Raw genomic sequence first — 20,550 nt, forward strand, 5'->3', positions numbered from 1 at the left:
GCCAAGCCGGAGGACAGCCCCCAGAACCAACGCAGCCTCCGGGGAGCTTCCAACCGGACTCGGGGAAGAACTGACGTGCCTTCGAGGGGTCGGGAGGCACCGGTAGCGTTGGAGCGGCGGAGACCGGACAGGAACCCGGGACAGCCAGCAGCCCCAGGTATCCTGGAATTCCCAGGGGTGTCGGGACCCTCCCGGCGCATCCCACGGGCCCACGGCCGGCAAGGGGCATGGGGCGTGGCCCATCGAACGGGGCGGCCGCTCTGCGCTCGGCTACTCCGCCCTGCCGCTCGGCTCTGGATTAGCGCAACTGGCGACGTGGGACGGCCCGGCCCCGCGCCCGCCGCCGGCACCGGGGGTGGGAGTCGGGAGCGGTGCCGGGAGCGGGAGCCGCAGCGCAGGCGAGCAGCCCGCCGGCGGGACGCGGAGCCCGAGGGCAGCGGCGGCGCTGCTCTGGTGCCGCAGCCCCGCCGGCGCAGCGTGGTGAGGGGCCGGCGGTGCCGGGAGCGCCCTGGGGAGCGGCGATGGCGCTACGGGCGCGGGCGCTGTACGACTTCAGGTCGGAGAACCCCGGTGAGATCTCGCTGCGGGAGCACGAGGTGCTGAGCCTGTGCAGCGAGCAAGACATCGAGGGATGGCTGGAGGGTGTGAACAGCCGCGGGGACCGCGGGCTGTTCCCGGCCTCCTACGTGCAGGTGATCCGCGCCCCCGCCGCGGAGCCGCCGCCGCCCGCCCGCTACGCGAACGTCCCCGTGGGCGGCTTCGAGCCGCTGCCGCCTCCCGCCTCCTTTAAGCCGGCGGCGCAGCAGCCCCCGCCCGAGCCCTTCCCGGCGCCCCCCGCCGGGTACCCCTTCCCGCCCTACGGCGGCTCCTACCAGCCCAGCCAGGGCAGCGATGACGACTGGGACGACGACTGGGACGACAGCTCCACGGTGGCCGACGAGCCTGGCGCCCTGGGCAGCTCTTATCCCGACTACGAGGCGGCGGGCGGTGCCCCGGGCCGGTACCGCCTGTCCACTCGCTCCGAGCCGTCCTTGGGCTCCCGGGGCGGGGGACACCCCCCGGGACACCCGCACCCGCCCGGCGGCGGCGGCGCCGCCAAGAGCTCGGCCACGGTGAGCCGGAACCTGAACCGCTTCTCCACCTTCGTCAAGTCTGGCGGGGAGGCCTTCGTGCTGGGCGAGGCGGCGGGCTTCGTGAAGGACGGGGACAAGCTGTGCGTGGTGCTGGGTCCGCGGGGTCCCGAGTGGCAGGAAAACCCCTACCCTTTCCAGTGCTCCATCGAGGACCCCACCAAGCAGACCAAGTTCAAGGGCATGAAGAGCTACATCGCCTACAAGCTGGTGCCCAGCCACACTGGGCAGCAGGTGCACCGCCGCTACAAGCACTTTGACTGGCTCTATGGGCGCCTCGCCGAGAAGTTCCCTGTCATCTCTGTGCCCCACCTGCCAGAGAAGCAAGCCACTGGCCGCTTCGAGGAGGACTTCATCTCCAAACGCCGCAAAGGCCTGGCCTGGTGGATGGACCACATGTGCAGCCACCCTGTGCTGGCTCAGTGCGATGCCTTTCAGCACTTCCTCACCTGTCCCAGCACGGATGAGAAGGCTTGGAAGCAAGGCAAACGCAAAGCTGAGAAGGATGAAATGGTGGGTGCCAACTTTTTTCTGACCATCAGTGTCCCCACGGGCCCTGGCGCCAGCCTGGACTTGCAGGAGGTGGAAAGCCAGGTGGATGGCTTCAAAGCTTTCACCAAGAAGATGGATGAGAGTGCCCTACAACTTAATCACACGGCTAATGAGTTTGCTCGCAAACAAGTCACTGGTTTCAAGAAGGAATACCAGAAGGTGGGGCACTCCTTTAAGTGCCTCAGTCAGGCGTTTGAGCTGGACCAGCAGGCCTTTTCGGCTGGCCTCAACCAAGCCATAGCCTTCACTGCAGAAGCCTATGATGCCATCGGGGACCTCTTTGCAGATCAGCCTCGTCAGGACCTAGATCCTGTGATGGATTTGTTAGCACTCTATCAGGGGCATTTGGCCAACTTTCCAGACATCATCCATGTCCAGAAAGGTAACGCCCTTACATATTTTCTGAAATGATTCTAAGTTTTCTGTATCAGTGATATACAACAGATGGAGGGACCAGGGGCTGAATTTGACCTGTGTATGGCTTGCAGGCCTTGGGTTCAGTCTTTCTGTGTTTACTCAGGTAAACTATTGCTAAAAATACAAAAAACACATCAGTGACAAAATTTTTGTCCTGTGCCAAAGGTCTAGACGTAGTTGGGAGTTCTACTGGTCAGAGGTTGCTCCATTTGACTGTGTATCTCTGAAGGAAACCAGATCTACCAATACTGCTGATACATTAAAGGGCTTGCTTACAAACCTTGGAAATCATGAAGTGGTATGAAAACATCTATTACTCAGATGCATGTTAAGTATCTTAAATCTCTGATCTAGTAGATAATAAATATGAACTAATCTGAATATGCAGGCACTCCTCTGACTGACCACTGTGTTTGAGGTGTGCATGGAGGTATGTGCATTTTGCAGTGTGAGTTTGATGAGATGTTTAAAGCTGCTGGGTTTTTCTGTTTGGCCAAGCATTAAACTCTCTTGGTGCCTTTGGAAGAATAATGGTCTGCCACAGGGTTCTTAATTGGAGTTGTTCAACCTTTGCCCTCATTGTCATAGCCAGATGTTGCTCAGCTGTTACCCTTTCAGCATTTTTCTAGCTGAAACATGCTTTTCAGGTTCAGATTTTTGGTTATAAGGTGCTTTGTGATCCCTTAGAAAGAAAGAACTCAAAAATGAAAAAAAAATCTGCTATGCAACTAATGACACTTTTTCAAATAAACAGAAGTTTTTAGCACTATGTATGTGGAAATGCTGCTGTTCAAGTATTGGTAATCCTACATTCTTGACCATGGCACATAGATGAAGTCCATTTTTCATTCTTTTAGCTGCTTTATTCCTTACCTATAGTTTTCAACTCGAAGTTCAGGAGGGTGTGGGGATTTGAGCTGTAAGAGAGACCAAGAAAGCATCACATATGCTCTGCAGAGATGGGTATCTGTAAGTTACCTGAGAAAATACATGAGCTTTGTTGAAAATTATTTTGGAGATTAATAAGTGGTATTCTGCATCCCGAGTGAATTGTCACCCATGTGAACCAGTCTTTTTGCCCGTACGTGACATTTCTAGGGTTTTTTTATCTGAGCAGTACCTTGAGTTTGACAATAAAAAGGTTGGAAAAGTTTTTTCGGTGGATCAAAAAGACAGACTTGCAGAAGTATGCATTATTGCTGGGAGCATCTGAGGAAACAGAGTTGCTACGAAGTGCACAATTTGCTGTTATTTCAGAAAATAAGCTTTTTGTAAAAATTGTCAGATTTCCATTCTGCTATCGAATCTTGAAAATTGTGAGTGGAAACTTAAACGTGCTTAGTATTATTTTGAAGAGAAAAGGGAAGTGTGCAGTCTAACCTTTGAGGAGTTGCTCTGCAGGGTTCTGATAACAACTTTCAAATATTTTTGATTTGGAGAGAAGGGTCACCTTGGAAATGCCTTGTATTGGGAGCAGAGCATGTTAAAGTGAGTTGTCAACTAGTAGGATTATCTCTCAGCTTCTGGGAAAAAATAAAGGGACAGATTTTTTATTAGGTAGAAAAAACCATCAGAGTATATATACTATTTAAATAATACATTCTCAAGCTTTAAGGCTATATGGAATTCTTCACAAAAGTATTTTTAGGGATGAGACTTTGAAGAGAGGACTGGGAATAATAAGGTATGTGCTGGACCCATCCCTATTTCTTTTATAGTTTGAATTTATGCTTTTTGGTTAGGTTTACCTTGTTGAACTGGGGAAAGTTTGTGGAAATACACTTTCGCTAGAGCAGTGCATGAACATGATGTATGTAGAGTTGATTTAGGGCCATAGCACTGCCCTGGAGCAGCTTGGAGAAATGTCTGGCTGCCAGGCATGAAGCTGCTAATGCTCCAGCACCTCTGGTCTAGCACTGCCTCCAAGACAATATTACCCATGGTACATACCAGTCATTGGAAGATGGCATATGCTTGAATGGTTGATCTCTTGAGTATCCAGTTCATGATAGGAACAGGGTTAGAGCTGGGTTGTGTCTTTGTTGTTGTTGTTCCTGTTACAAAACAGCAAACGTGGGGAAAACTGAGAGTTGTTGTTTTTTGCACACAGTATATTGCTGGTTTATTATTTTTAAGAGTTACTTTTAACAAGGTACAACTTTTCAATTTTGATCTGTAAACTTCAGATGAAATTATGAACCATGTGTTGTTTTTACAACATAAAAGCTTTCTTTTAAATTTATTGTCTGGGATGGCTGCCAGTTTTGAGAAATAATGCTGTCTCTATAGTCTATATAAATATCTGTTGGTGATAATAGATCATCTGAAAAATACAGTTGATGTGTCTTTCTTCAAAGTGCATTTTATTTTCTAGTGTACAACCTCATTGAGCAGGAAAATGACACCAAAGTGGCTTTATAAGATGTAGAAGCAGGAGCAGCCTGATTGATACATTGCTTAGATGGCCATTCCTTTAAAAAGATGAACCCTGAAGTTGGGAGTACTGCTCCTTTTTTTCCCCCTACGAAGTGCAGATATATTGTCCACTTCAGATAAAAAATGAGGTGTGGTGGGGGAAAAAACAGTTTTCCCCCTGAAGTTATAAAATGGTAAACACCCCAGGAGGTGGTTACCCTTGGGGTTGGGCCAATGAGCGCTTCTGCAAAATATAAACATATCATGGCTAGGCTTCGGGAACGAAGATTTAGGGATAAACATATCACCCAGACCGGAAAAGAAGGTGGTTGTAGTTGTAGTTGGAGAGTGGCCATGTTGTGAAAGCCACGAGCTGAAGGGGCAAGAGCCCCTCTGGGGGGCCACGGCCATGGCCCCCCAGTCCCCGGCTGGGGTCACAGAAACTCGGAAACAGTGTTAAACTGGACTGAGGTCTGTGACTGAGAAGCTGGGATTTTTTTCCCCACTGTAAGCAACAGCAGGAGCAGCGGCAGAAGCAGCAGTGTACGGAGGGCAGTGGCAGAGAGCTGAGAGATAAGAGAGAAGCAGCAGAGACAGCATGCAGCCAAGGAAGACACAGATATCTCTAATGGAGAGAGACAGAGTTTGGGGTAAGAACTGAAACCAGACCCCCCCAAAACCCTTTTGAGACCCCTCCTAAGTGGAGGGGGTGGACTCCTACTAGATGAAAGTCCTAAAATGCAGCATGCACTGCAGAGAGCAGAGCTGAGAAGCTCAGGCTTCCCGGAGCTGGACCGGGATGGCTGAAGGAATGCGGAGGAGGGCTTCGATCCCTCTTGCTGCTCTGAGATCAGAGCACAGGAGCTCTGTAAGGGAGTTTGAATCCCTTGAAGATAGGGACTCCCACGAAGGCTTCTGCACTTCATTGATGTGACGTGGTGAAGTGACCTTTGTCCTGGTGAACACAGCCCACGGAAGAAAAAGACCCTCGATGGAGTCGAAGGGCCAAGAGGGGCTTGGAGATCCCCCTCGTGCATAATGAAAAGTGATCCAGCTACAGCTGCTGCATGGAAGAGAGAGACAGACTGCTACCCTGGAGAGACTGCTGCTCTGAGAGTGGAAAGCATCTCTTCCTTCTTCCTGGATTTTTATTTGGAGAGAGAAGAGATGTGATCCATTGTAAATACTGCTTTATCATGGTAGAGATAGTTGAGATTGTGTGTGGAATGTATTGTAATATTTCTGTGTAAAGTCATTGTAATATAATCCCTTCCCCCCATTTTGAGTCTTGTGTGGTGTCTGGAAAACCCATCTCACACTGGGCTGAGATGTGGGAGGGGGGCTTGGACTCGAGAATTGGATTTTGGGGCTCTCAAACCACTACACGAGGTCATATTCCCATAGACCTGAGAAGGACTGAAAAACAAAGGCAGCTGTACCCAAAGCATGCCTATGTCTGTGCACAGAATGTTTAGCTGAGTTGTCTTGTTATGGCTTTGCTCTACTGCAGCTTGTTGAACAGCTGCTGAATGTGGTTTGAAAATGTGGTTTGGATTGAGAAGTCTCCATGTCCGGGGTTTTGTTAAAAATTTCTGCAACTTCTGCAAAAAGAATCACAGAGGCAAAAGTTTCCCTCCATGTGGGCTTTGTCTTTTTCCCTAGAATTATGCACCAAAGCCATGTAAGCCTTGCTGTTGCTTTGTCTGCATGTTAGCCGGAAAATGTGTTAACTGTTGTGCTTTTAATTGCTCTGGGATTCAGGTCTTTCTGTCTTCTGTGCTGAGGACATCACACATGATCTTATTTGTGTAATTTGTGTAAAACTTATGAACCAATGGACTCTGGAAATATTTTCAAACTTTTTATTATCTTATTAATATTGTTAGTATTTCATGAAATTGAAATAGCTTCAGTAGGAGATTTTAAAAGATTCCTTTGTCTCTTTCATCTTGAGTATGCAGTGTTGAAGGAATTTTCTGTAGGAAAGGAAGAATTAAATTTCCTGCTTCAGGAGTGACAGAGGAAGGATTTGAACATTCCTGTACCACATGCCAGTTGAGGATCAGCTGGTCAATGCTTTGTGAGAGACCTTACCTTGTTTTGTATGTGCCTCAGTCCAGGTCTGAAGATTCATTGGATTGAGTCCTACAGCAAAGAATGTGCCAAGTTGGAAACCCTACATTTCTGTCTGGAAATAATTGATTTGAGAGCCCCACTGAAGGTGGCATAGAGCATATCAGTACCAAGGCAAACATCCCTTACAAACAAATAGTTGTTTTATAGGTTTTGTTTGGAAAACTAAGTCATTAGGGGAAGACTGGCGTCTGTATGGTAGCTGATGGCAGAGTGGTGTCTCAAGCTTCTAAATGCCCAGATATTTTTATGAGTCCAGCCCTCAGCCCCCCATAGGTAAATGCTTCCCGAGTGCTTGCTTGAAAATATTTCTGTGCATACTGGTGGTTTTTTTGGAATGGAATATACAAATATGTCAGACAGATATACTTGTACTCAGTTTATTTAGCCCCTGGCAAAAACATTTGCAGAAGAGGGATATTAAGTTCCATAGGCTCAAAAGCTAAGCCGCATTTTTATAATTTTCTATTGCAAAGCTGGTATATCTTTCAAGAAATACTGGATTCAGTTGTTTTCATTTTGAGAAGAAAAGCAGCTTCCCAACTTCCTTTGTAATAATACCTTCTTTTTTATGTTTTTAAGGTCTACTAGTGGAAATTCCCTAGGCATTCTTGATGAAGTAATTTCTACATATTAATTGCTAGAGCTTCACTCAACTGATGAGATCTTCCTACTTCAGTAATCTTCAACACAGATGCTCACTGCAGGCCCATGCAAGTTCAGGTTCAGAAAATTTGTGCACTTCTGAGAGTTGGAGATAGGATATGCTAGTACTCTGGCTCATGCTTGTCTGGCTGTCTTGTCTTCATATTTGCTTAGTGAGAGTAGAGAAGTTGGGGACATTTGGGATTTTTCTTTCAAGTTTTGTTTGAGGAATTACTATAATTAGCCTCTTGTCTTTCCTGAAAGTGGAAGCAATACTGACTAACGTGCTGCTTTATCTCTGCCTTCCAGATTTCTTCTTTCCCTAACGTTTGCAAACTTCTGGTTATGATTTTTGCAAAACAGATCTGAGAAAGTGGTCTAAACATTTCTAAAGATGTAGGCAGCGATTCCATTTCCTCTGCATGCCAGGATTTAAGGGAATTTTTTTAAAAAATATCCAAGTGACCTTTTTGCTTCTTGATCACTGTGAAAAGTAAAATAAGGCAAATGGTCTTATTGAAGGAAACTTAATTCTAGACGCTGGCTTTGAAGAATGTGCTGGGTGTGTTTTTAGAATATCTTAAAAATTTGTAGGTGAAAAATCTATATAGCTGTAAATGCATCGAAATTTCAAGCGTCACAAAAATCCAAACAGCAGTGAAACCTGTAACTCTCTGTAACATTTTCAGCTTCCTCTCCTTCGCCCGCACCCCTTCGGGGGAAGGAGTGGTATGTGTGTTCATGAATAAATCAGACTGGTTAATATTGACACCTAAAGTTTTATATCACAGTATAAATGCAGTGCTTTTCTCTCATGCTTACTTCCTAATCTCTTCAATTTGTTATGCAGACATATTTTTTCCATCCCATTTTTTCATTTTATTCACCTTTGGGGTTCTTTCCCCTCCTCTGTCTCTCAGATGCATATACTTTGCATGGGGTTCAGCCCAGGTAGGTACTGGGTAAAAGCTGGGTGTGTAATCCTAGCCAGATGACCCTTACAACAGTAAAAAGAGATGGGTACATGCACTTCCTCTGTATAAGGACTTTGGTGAGAAAGGATGTTCTGCTCCAGAATGGCTTGTATTTTTTGCCCTGTCAGCCTCCCCATAGCTGTTACAGTGGTAATGTAGCATTGTCTGCTTGCTGCTGCATCATCCAGTATTGCCTGCCAGTATTTGAAGGTAACCTCAAGGAAATGGAGATGTTTAGATAGCTAAAATGTGAAAGAATCTTCACATTTAGAAATTCTATAAATTTGCATCTTCCTTAATCAGAGGACAGGAGTAAGCAAGACTAAAATTGAGTAATAGCCTTACTTAAAGGAGATTAAATAGGAAAAGGAAAAAAAAAGGACTTGTATGCCCTGTCTGTCCAAAAGATGCATGGATCTTTTTAGACTGTGATTCTTTTTTCTTTTTCACTTTCCTGCAATCTCTGTAGCTTTCTAAGGGATCAAGATTTATGCTGTCATGATGTTTTCCTTTCCTATTACCTTTTGCAACCTGATAGCCTGATATCAAACAAATTCAGTGACAGAGAGACATTTCATAGCTGATAAAACACCAGTAGTTTCTTTTTTAAAACCAGCTGGTAGCAAAGAAAGAGTATAACTGTTCTTCCTATGGGAGAAGCTGCATGTGTTACTGCAGACTGGAAAGTCTGTGCAGTCTACCCTCTTTGTGCCAACAGACTGGAGAAGTTTTGGTCAGAGCTCAAACCTGTAGGTTTGACCATGGGCAGTGTATTCCCATCTCTTGTGTGCTCACAGATACTTGCTCACTGCAGGCAATAAGGCCTTGTCTACTGGGAAAACCCTGTGGACAACTAGGGAGTAGCAGTGTAGACATTGAGGAATTAAAAGTTATATTGTAGGAAGAGGAAGTAATTTTGTTTCAGAAACTGTGTAATACCTTTGAGGTTGAAGTATATGAAGATAGTGAGATGGTTCTCTTGAACATCAGAGGGCTCCTGGTCTGGCTGAAAGGGCTTCTATCCAAACAGAGGAGATGAGAATTGGTAGGCTTATTCCATCCAAACAGGGAACACAGAAATAGGTAGACTAAAAATGGAAGGAAGCTTCCATAGCTCTTCCAGTTCTTTGTTAGCGTTATCAAACACAAATAAGCTATCTGACTGTTTTGCAAATCACCTTTGAAACAAGGACGTGTTTCAGCCTTTCCAGCGTCTTTCCATGAGTTCATTGTTAGACTTTGTTTGAACAGTTGAAATGCCAAGTTAATGTGTGCAGACTGTATAAACATATCCAGCTGGTACTTATGTATTTTAATTTGCGTGGTTCAAATAGCACAGATTTGAAAATTCTAATTGAAAAAAATGAAATTACCTTTGGCTGAGCCCCCAAAACATGAGTCTTATCAGCAGATTAGAGCAAACAAATGGCACATGCTTTCTATACAGTCTAGTTTGCTTCTTTCATGAAGACTGTGAGGATTAAAATAAAATGAAAAAAAAATAAAAATTAAACAATCTGTTCAGTTTTTGCCGGTGGCTTTGGGTTATTGTAACAGAGCAGGAAGAAGTGTGATGTTTTCAGCCTTTGTTTTAAGTAGGTACACATCATGGGTATTTCTGTAATTATAATGAACAAAACTACCCTTTTCATGCCTACCTGCAGTTCATTCATTAATAATGTGAAAAGCAGGTTCATCCTTGCTACTTCTGCAAATTGCAATTACTTAAATTTTCAAGTGTGTTCCTGAAAAACATGACTAGCTTTCTAATGGGCAAATGTACTGCATTTCTGGTGACCAGCCTAGTTTATGTTTCATTCTTTTCCATCCCCGCTGAAGCCAAAGAAAAACTCCTTAAATGGTACACGTGAGTGCCAAAAAGTACAGAATGCCTTAGAATTGGGCAAAAGCAGCATTAGTTAGTGCTTGCCTCTCAGGCTATGGTGCAAAATGCTATATTTGTGATAGCAGACAGCAATATACATAGTTTAGATGGATTTTAAAATCAAATTGTTCCTGGCGGGCCTCCTTTCAGACATCACTATACGTACTTGTAAAGTCAAAACTCTTCATGAACACAGCTTAAACATGCTTTACTGGCTAAGATAAGGTCATTTGTTTGCTTAAAACACTATTGGTGTACAATACATCAAAAGATAGCATTACTTTTAAATCACTGCATTCACAATTTGAATGGAAAGCTTGCATCTCATCTTGCACGTTTTTTTTGTGTGCGGTTACCTAACACTGTGGGGTTTTCTTTTAATTTTGTTAATGGCATTATGTGTGGCAGTAGATGTAATAACCTGGTCATTCTGTAATGTTTCTTTCATTTATTTTACCATCATGCTCTCGTCTCCTTTTATCAACTCTTCCAAAGGCAAACTATGGCGTGAGCTCATATAGCAGCGTGGTGTAGCATGGCCCAGGAAGACATTTGTACTGGAGGTGCTGCACACCAAAGCTTGTAGATTCCTCTGGGGACTCTGGAACTGAAATGGACATTGACAGCGTGGGAATTTAAATAGCTTTTCAATAATGTGATCATTTTGGAGTCTCTGACCATGCACTGGTATGATTAGAGTCCTTGTAGGTTTGAAGAAATAAATTGGCCATGTATGTTCTTCCTATGTATGTTCTTCCTATGTGTGTGTACACTAACTGGCAGATGTATGCTCAATGAGTCTAATGAGGTCTTAATAATCACATTATTTAAATTTTTAAAAAATATTAGTTAGACATGTATAGTGTCCATTAACCCTGGCAGTTCCGTAAAATTGACGTTTGACACTGCAATCTAACACCATTGTTAATCAGTTATATATTAATTAAATCAATTTATATGTTAAAACCATCACATGAAGTTACAGTTAGTTAAGTTTTTGAAATCTGTAGCAAGGCTGTTTTATTTGTGTGTGATCTCTGAGTTGTGTAGATTAAAAAGTGACTTCATTTTGAACTGAATAATTCGTCTCTGTCGGCTTTCAATGAACTTTTCTATAGGGTAACTGGAAGAACAAATAATTCTGTCTAGTGTTAATAATCCTGTAGTCAGGCAGTGTTAACCTAGATGTCAGCACAGTACTGTAATTTAAAAGCCTAGATTTACAGGATAGTATTATGGTTTTTTGGGCTTTTTTTGAGCAATGCGCAACAAAAAACTATTGTTAGGCTGAAGATCCCATAAACATTATAGCCATTTTTATGTATCTACAAAACCCCCTGTAATGCTAAAGTAACTGCAGTTCAATGTATTTGATTTTTATATTTCTAACATTTCACTTTGGAAAAGAGAATGCTATTAAAGTAGGTTTGCATCCTTAAGGAGATCTTTTAATTTGAAAGACTGTTTTTGAAAACTGTGTTGTGTTGACACTTACTGAAAGAGCAGGTGGCTTCAGACTTTTGCCTTTGGTGTTGGAGATGACTTGCTTTTTTCAGTGTAAAACTGGAAAAAACCCAGATTTTAAAGGAGCAACTCATTTCAACATTAGTAACTGTGATGGTACTTTTTCCCTGGGATATTTCTTTTATACAGTTCACTCTCTACTGGAAAAGTCTTCTGGTTTTAATTTCAGGCAAATTCCTGTTATGCTGCTTTCCATTATAAATCTTGGCCAGAAAATGTAAAGAATTTGCAGAATCTTAGTGTAGGCTTCTTTTGTTAATCAGTGCTCAGAGCATTCTTAAGAAAATAATCTGTCAGTGTAGCAAAATCTCTGTTCTGTTACACACTATTTCACTGTGAATTGGGAGGGGGAAGTTTGAGGGCTTTTTTTTGGAGTAGGATTTCACATTATATGTAACCTCATGCAATGCTTCTGCAACTTCCCTTGCAGCTAATGATTGTAGCCCTGGGCTGGGCTGGATCACATAGCCAGGCCATTGATAAAACTAAGCCGTCGTCTCTCTCCCCTCCAGGCCAATTGCGTTTTTTTGTTGGATTAGTCATTTGAGACATCTCATAACAACATCTTTGCTAGATCTGGGGTAGAGGGACAACCCTGTAGACCGACATGTTCTGGCAGCAGTCTTCTGGGTGAGAGATGTTTCCATGCATGTGAGCTACCCCTGGGTAGCTTTTTCAGATCTTTAAGCAAAGAGCCGTACTTAAATGATCTTATCATTAGGTAAGGAAAAAGAATTTCTAGTTACATTATCTGGTTTTACATCCTTTTATGAAAGCAGCATCATGAATATGTTTTTTCCCTTCCCATTAGAGATGGTGTTCAGGTTAGAACAATGTCTTGTAATAAAAGTAAAGCAAAGTGAGTTATTAGACAAGTTCAAAGCTCTCACTTCATTAGTGTGCTTTGAAGGATATCATTCATACTGTTAGACCATTAATATGATGAACAAGTGAATGATGTGGTAATGGAAGTTGTTCTACTTTCTAGTAAGTGACGAAGTAAATGTTATCTTGTAGCTTGCTAATAGTAGAAAGATGAAGTCAATCTTGGGTGTTTCTTAAAAGATCACAGTGTTTTCTGACCCTAACTGTGCAGCCCTTTCAGGGAACCGTCTCGGCTTTGGTCTTCTTGCTCTCACACAAATGAAGCCTGTTGACTGTACTCTCAGCAGGTGCTGCTGCTCCTTGGCTCCTGATTGCATATGCTGGCAGGCGCAGGGCAGGCCTACCTTCTGCTGAGATTGAGGAGTTCAGTGAAGAGCAGTCTTGACTGCAGTCTGCAAGAGCTGAGCCCCAAAACTTTTGCCTTCTGGTCACGTTGCAGACTGCAATTGGGACTTGTGTCATGTACATAGCAAGCAAGAAGAACCAGTGTGGGGCTGGCTGCTGGCAGGGTGCTCAGGTCATGCACATATACATGGGGCCACATATACATCAGCATAGGTTTACAGGAGTACACGTATACTTATTGTGTGCAGGGAGAGTCAGTGTATGGATCCAAACACACTCTTAGTTGACTCTCAACCACAAATCTCAAAGCGTTTATTACTGTAATAAAACTGCAGGTGGTGTGAAAATGTATTTTGACTCAAATCTGAGTTCTCTCAGGTTCAGGATTTTATTTTTTTTTTCTGAATGTATATAACTTCTCCTGCCTCCTTGCAACCTTATATTTGCATAAGCAGCTTACTCAATAAACTTCTTTTTTTTTCTCATAACTCCTCAATACCCATTTAAGTTGCTGTTTGTGTAGTGTGTTTTATGCTTGAAAGTATTTATTTCTATCAGAAACTCTACATTCTCCCTGTTTTCCTGACTGCTACCACAATACACTAGCACCAGTTTTGGTAGCACAAATTTTCCTTGTTAAACATGTTTATATCATCTTGTGTTGTCTAATCTCATACTTCAAAACAAGCACTGTGAATTTCTCTTAAGGCCTTAGCTGCATTCGGTGAGCATCACTGTAAGGCTTTGGGCAGTGAAAAACAGCGTTCACATACGCTTTTCCCCACCTTTAAGAACAGAAGTAGATGTAGCACAGCTTTTTGCAGCATCTTTGATCCAGGCCCTTTTCCCTGTTTGAAAGTTAGTCGTGATCACTTGGACATGACTCCTGACAGAAGGTCTTTTCCTTAGACCAGAAGCATTAAATGCATGGGCAAGACTTTACAGAATCTGTACATCCGGACCTTAAAAATCCCCAAGAATTTATTTTTATGTATTCCATCCCTTTGGGAACAGTGCATTGGCAAATATTTCTCCCAGGCATGTACTCAGCAGGAGTCTTCTTTGAGCTAATATGCATTAGGATGTGGCTCCTTCTGTTTCTTTTTCCTAAAATTTGTTAGTCTTTTCTGGGACTGCCATAATTCTGCCTTTTTTTTTTTTTTTTACCTACATCTGGCTTTTTCTGTTTGTCCAAACCAATACTAGGTATTCACACAATTAAAATCAGAAGCAGGAGAATTTTCTGCAGGTGTATTTTTAGACTGGGGGGCCTTGCTTGCCTCAGCAGCCTGCGAGCTGTGAGGTTCTGGATTAGGCGTGGGATGTGATGGATCAGTTAGTGAGGATGGAGAGTGGGGGGTTTCATGGTGTACAGCCTGTAGTGCAGCAGGCTGGGAGTTGTGAGCTGGGAGCCATTAGAGGTTACCATCCCCTACCAAGGCATCTCTGCGCAAGGCCCTTCTTTTCACACAAGGAGCTGCTGTCCAGTCCCCAATTCCTTCACACTGTTCTTCTCTTCCAGTTCACCGCTAGAAACCTGCGTGGATTATTGAACCCTCCACATCAATGAATCTCTGTTCCAGCTCAGAGTTTTGTTCACAGGAATTAAAATACAGGAAAAGTAGATTATGGAAAGGTGTTTGGAGAAAATTTGGGTGTGTTTTGTTACTAAAGCTGCTTGCAAAGCCATTTGAACTAGTAACACTTTTTTCCTACAATTTGGTAAACTAAGTCTTGCAAACTTCAGTATATGCTGACCAACTTAAATATAACATTTGAAAACAAATTATTATTTGCTTCTTAAAATAAAGCACATGGGTGGGGTTTTTTTCTGTGTGTTTAGAGAGGATTCTTTTACTGTCCAAAAACAAGATAAAATTTTCTCTCTATTAAGTTATTTTAAGATTAGTTGTTTTACTAATAATTCAACACTTCATTTAAAGGCATTTCAAAATAAAACCCAAGCAATTTTATACTTACGTATATGTATCAGTTTTGTCATATATTGCTGATATCTGGTTGTAATCTGTCCAGGTTTTAAAGGAAATTCCATTACAGGACCAGTATGAATCCATATGCATTAAGAGAGCATTGTTAATGACTGTAATTTTGCCCTTTGGATTCCTTCCCTAATTATAAATCTTCCTCTTCTTTAATGGCAAAAAAAATGCTTAATATATCTAATCTGGAAGGCTTTAGTGTTTAGTAATGTATGTTTTTTATTAATGTAAAATAATTTGAAGATTATACATGCACCAGAACTTAGTTATGCTTTCAGGTGCTGATGCTGTAAAAGTATTTTTCTTCCAGTTTGGTCATCCTAGAAATAACGTCTAAAGCTGTTTCCCACATCACAGCTGAAGAGTTGTCATGTTTATTTAACCAGCTCCATCTGGCTTCCAGTAAGTCCCAAATTTCAGGATTTTGCAGCCGTGCATGGATTCCTGTCGTGCCCGCAGAGCATAGAAAAACTTTTTGCTAAGCCTGGTTAACTTTGTTAAAAGAAGCATTCTTTTTACAGGAGAAGGGATTAAATGTTTTTCAGATCGTGCCCTACCTCACATATTCCTCACTCCTGAGAGGACAAAATGCAGATCTTTTGGCACAGTCCCACTGCTGGCACTATTCCATATGGAGAAGATTTTTCAGTGGTGGTTTTTTGGGCCAGGCTGAAGATGATGTGGTCAAACCAGTGCCAAGCTTTTAGCCACATAGGCATGCAATGGGATCCAGGAAGGTATGGAACCTTGCCAACCACCCTACAGCCCCCAGAGACAAACACTGTCCTTGGCCTTCAGCCAGTTCTTTAGCACATCAGGTTCAGCGTGTGACCTCTGCCACCTGAATATAAGTGTCCTCAGCCATGCAGCCTGTGGTCTGTGCTTAGCTTGTTAATAACCTCCCTGCCACAGTTTAAAAAAGAAATGTCTTTCTGCAGCTACATCATACCAGAGGGGAGTTTCTTATGCACACGATGGAGAGCTCATACCAGGACTGCAGACAGGAGATGCCATGTACAGCATAGCCCAAGTGCAAGTTAAGCAGAAAAATATGATTTTAAGAGTAGAGAAGTACTGATAACAGTGAAAGTATTTTGTCAGTGTTTGCAATTAAAAACAGTCTCCGTCTTCCCCCACTCCCACAACAGTTAACAAGTTGTTGTTAGAAGCTGAGCAGAGAAAAGTCATGCAGGCTTCTCTCATTTTAGGAATTCCACATTTTATCTATAATGCAAGACATAACCCCTATTCAATTTCTCAAATGCAGCAAACTCTATTTACCCAATGCTGCGAAATCATCTGATATTTTAACTTGCTTCCTATAAGAGCGTACCCTCCATTCTACCTGCCTGCCTGGTGAGGGTTGGAGATGGTCAGGGAATGAGCCACAGCAGGCTGGGGAATGTGAGGAGCACCTGAGTAAAATGTAATGACCAGCAGCCATGTTCCCCAGTTGCCTCCCAGCCTGCTGTGTACGCAGCAAACACAGACACATCCATGCACAGTCATGCTCCAGACCTGAATTGCAGGGATGTGTCAGGGCACCGGCAAGAGGCACATTTAAAATGGTTTTCAGACAGACACAGGAAGACAAACAGCGCTTACAAACTGCATTGTAACTGTTCAATGGTGTTTGCCACGTGTGGGTTCAGGCTGACAAGAAGACAAACTTGCTTCCTCAGCAGACAGAGTGAAGGGTTTTACCCCTGGAATTTACAGGCAGAGAGGTTTCTCCATTAGCTTTCTGGCAAGTGTCAGTGCAGGGGGTACATAAAAGCTCTTCTTTGAGGCAAGAAGGGAGCCCTGTCTGTGAACTGTAGTCACATGCAAGAAGTGTAATCTGAAAGGAGAGTTAAGAAATTACAAATATTTAAAGGAACAAGCATCTAGTGAGAAGATAAAAGCTGTACTGATCTGATTAATTTTAGTTGTATGAATAAAATACACATGTAATATTTAAGGCAAAGAAGTTGCTCTATGGGAAATTGAGTCCTAGAATATGAATGTCTTAAGACATATCTTGATATTCTGTCATTTTATGAATCTGCTTTGGGTGTGTCTGTTTTGGGTGATATTTTGCTTTTGTAGGATGTGTGTGCTTTAATTATGTATTTGGAGAAGGGGGACCGTCATTTCTTTAACTCTGTTTTTCTACTAGTTTTACAATGCTGTGTAAGGTCTAGCTGGGCATCTGTGACTTTGGAATAAACCGCTAGATTCTCTAGTACTCAGTAATTGGAGCATCTGTAGTGTAAAAGCAAAAACGTGTCTTGTCAAGATTTTGTGTATTAAGATCTGCTTTTGACATTTCACAAAGATTGGGAAAACTGATATTTCATAAAGCCTTAATGAGGCTATTTCTCTGGGATTTATGTAGGCTTAAATTGATCTGACAAGTTTTCTACTGCTTTCACGTATTCCCACTACTGGTATATCTCTCAGTTATTCTCTGAAGGACATCATGTGATTTTTAATGTTGTAAAATAGGCATGTTTTACTAACTTTTCCATGCTTGAGCCTTAAAAACTGTTGTATTTTGCTTTTTAAACAGGATCCACTGGTCTGTAATTTTTCTTACATGAAAAAGCTTTTATTCCTTTTTCATTCACATATGTACACGTATATGTACACATATATATGTACACATATAAATACAATGAGAATAAGCCTTATACAAATCCGTGTTGTTATTAAATTACTTGTTAAAGTTCAGAAGTCGAGTCTACATGGTCCTCACCGTTCAACTGTTTCATTTTGTTCTTTATGCAGGAGCCCTTACCAAAGTAAAGGAGAGTAAGCGGCACGTGGAAGAGGGGAAGATGGAGCTCCAAAAAGCTGAGGGCATTCAGGAACGCTGTAACATTATTTCCTTTGCAACCCTTGCAGAAATTAATCATTTCCACAAAATTCGTGTGAGGGACTTTAAATCACAGATGCAGCATTTCTTGCAACAGCAAATACTCTTTTTTCAAAAAGTGACACAAAAGCTAGAAGAAGCTCTTCACAAGTATGACAGTGTTTAGTCTCTGAGTTGTGGACTTCCCTCAGCATGACCGTGACCCAGGCAGCAGAGCAGATGCTGCTGAAGAGCTATTGCCAGTGGTAGATGGCGGTACAAAGGATGGGTTTGTGTTCACCTGGAACCCAGGTTGAATCTCCAGTTATGTAGAAAGGAAACAGTTATAGCACTATGTAGTAGAAACAGTACCACGAATTGTAACTAAGTTATACTGTATATGCCTACACTACCATTGTAACTTTTCTGAATAATGAGTATACTATTTGCCTTATTGCTTTTTGAAATACAGTATTTTAGTGCATACTTTGTAGACCTCAAAACTCTTTGGGTCTTTAAGGAAGTTGGCTAGATAAAAGCCTGCTTCAGATGCCTTTTTACTTTCCTAGATTTGGATTTCCTAAATTCAAACAATTCTCTGTTTACAGACTCCTACTAGAGCAGCTATGTGATTCTGTGCCTTTAGACTCTATTTTTCTTTTTCTAGTAAGTCACATTTTTATGATTGAATGAATGAATGGTTGATGCCTATGACAGAACTGATTATGAAACCTCACACTAACTGGAAAAAAATCAGCTGCCATCCAGTTTGCATAGCAAGTACTGTCTTATGACAAGTGTTGGCTCAAAAGGGAGAATTTAAATTTATTCACACTTTCCCTGAAAATGGAGACTACTTGTTACATGTTCTAGGATGTTAAGCACATATACAGCATTACTGTGAGTGAAAATTTGAAGAGCTAGCCTAATAAAAATTACATATATCAAGGGGATATTTGTGCAAGCTATATGGCTGCAATATTTTTTTTTTTAAGTTTCAAATGATTTGCTCATTGTTCGCTTGCTGATTCAGTTTAACTTCAGACTTGCATCTGCATTGTCAGTTGTCTGAGTTGAAACTCCACTGTGATTTGTTAGTTTACTAAGTTAAAAGTTTTCAGGGATGTTCAGTAATATAAGTGATCTGAAGTAAGTCTTGGCTGAACTGACTTGGAAAACAAGTGACATTTTTATGTTTGTAACACTCAAGAATTAACAATTGTCTTAATTTTTGTATAAATATTTTGACAAGCAGGGTGCATTTATATATGTAAACACTATCTTTTAAAGAGTTTTATGGCTTATTTCGCTTGAAATAGGTATTTCTTAGGTATTGGTTTCCTTCTTATAGGTCAGTATGAAAGAGGGTTTTTATTTATCCTATTTTTTTTCTCCTAAACAAAAATAACAAAACCTTTCAAGGAAGCAAAATGTTTACTTTTTTGTTTTAAATTGAATTAATCAAAGATGGCTTAAACAAATGAAAGCCTGGAAGAGGAAGTAGAGCAACAGTTACATTTAAGTACAAATCATTCCTCATCTATGCAGCAGAAATGTACAGATCTTTCACTTGATCTTGTGAGTTTCAATAGTTTAACCCCACACCTTTGTTTCAGAGAAATAAACGTACGTAAGAATGTAGTTTTGGTTCTAAGATTCATCCCCAAATCCTTGGAGATGGCTGTTCTGTGCAAGTTGCATTTGGCATTGCTTCTAGTACATACACAAAGCAGTAAAATACAGAATGCTGAAGAGGGAAAAAACAATATTTGTAAAAGAAAGGACAATCAGTGAGGAAAGACTCCATTTCCAGCTTATTGGAACAGTGCTGCAAACAATGTTGACCATAAAATAAGGACCATAGTCATAGGGCTGACTTGCTCTTCCTCACCTTCCTCATGGTGTCTCGTTCTACAGTCAAAACTCACCACTTCCCCTTTCCCACCACTTCTTCCCAGCAGAACTTCTGCTTCCCCATATGCCGTGATGGTGAGCTAGGTTTGAGCTGAGTTCCATGGCTTACGTTTGCTTAAGCCAGATACTGTTTTATTAAATGTCTTTACATTGATTAGATCGGACTACAATCAAATTGATTCTACATGGAGGTTTAAGACCTGTTCACAAGTTGATCTGGTCCAGTTGAGTATTTTAGGAGATTAGTATTAATGACGTGTATATGTCCAGGAGGAAATAAAGCTGTGATACGTATTCATACAACATTATCGGACAGGTACAATTTTCCCTAATAAACTGTTATTGTCTTCACCTTACTTTCTCATTTGCTAATTTTTTGGGCAGGGGAAAACTGGGGGTACGAATTGGTTAAATTTGATGTACCAGAAAACTTTGACTGGAATCCTGGATCTGAATTGTTGCAGAATTCAAAAGTATTCAAATCTGTAAAATGCTATATTATTACCATCTTCTTCTTTTCCTCACTTATTATAGAGTTGAAGTTAAACTGGCTGAGGGGTGGAGCACAAAGGGTTTTATAGTAAATGGAGTTACATCAAGCTGGCAGCTGGTCAGCGGTGGTGTTACACATAGGCCCATTTCTCTTCAATGTCTTCATGAAGCACTTGGATGCAGGACTCAAAGGGATACTAAATAAGTTTGACAATGATACTAACTTGAGAGGAACTGTTGGCTCCCTTAAAGGCAGAGGAGCTGCACAGAGAGACATGAATGAATCAGAGGGATGGGCAATCACCAGCCATATGAAGTTTAACAAGGGCAAGTGTTGGATTCTGCACCTGGGATGGGGCAACCCTGGTTGTGTGTATAGACGGGGAACAAGAGGCTGGAGAGA

At 42.1% G+C, this 20,550-nt stretch overlaps 1 protein-coding gene across 1 annotated transcript; it reads left to right on the plus strand.

The window, feature by feature from the left end:
• Positions 1-387: 387 nt before the first annotated feature.
• On the plus strand, positions 388-20,011 carry SNX18 (sorting nexin 18). Its single transcript, XM_032674807.1, has 2 exons — positions 388-2,064; positions 17,675-20,011. Exons 1-2 carry the CDS (start codon positions 522-524, stop codon positions 17,926-17,928), a joined length of 1,797 nt encoding a protein of 598 aa, XP_032530698.1. The 5' UTR covers positions 388-521; the 3' UTR covers positions 17,929-20,011.
• The last annotated feature ends 539 nt before the right edge of the window (positions 20,012-20,550 follow it).

The sequence above is a fragment of the Chiroxiphia lanceolata genome, chromosome Z (assembly GCF_009829145.1).
Source record: "Chiroxiphia lanceolata isolate bChiLan1 chromosome Z, bChiLan1.pri, whole genome shotgun sequence".
Lineage (NCBI taxonomy): Eukaryota > Metazoa > Chordata > Aves > Passeriformes > Pipridae > Chiroxiphia > Chiroxiphia lanceolata.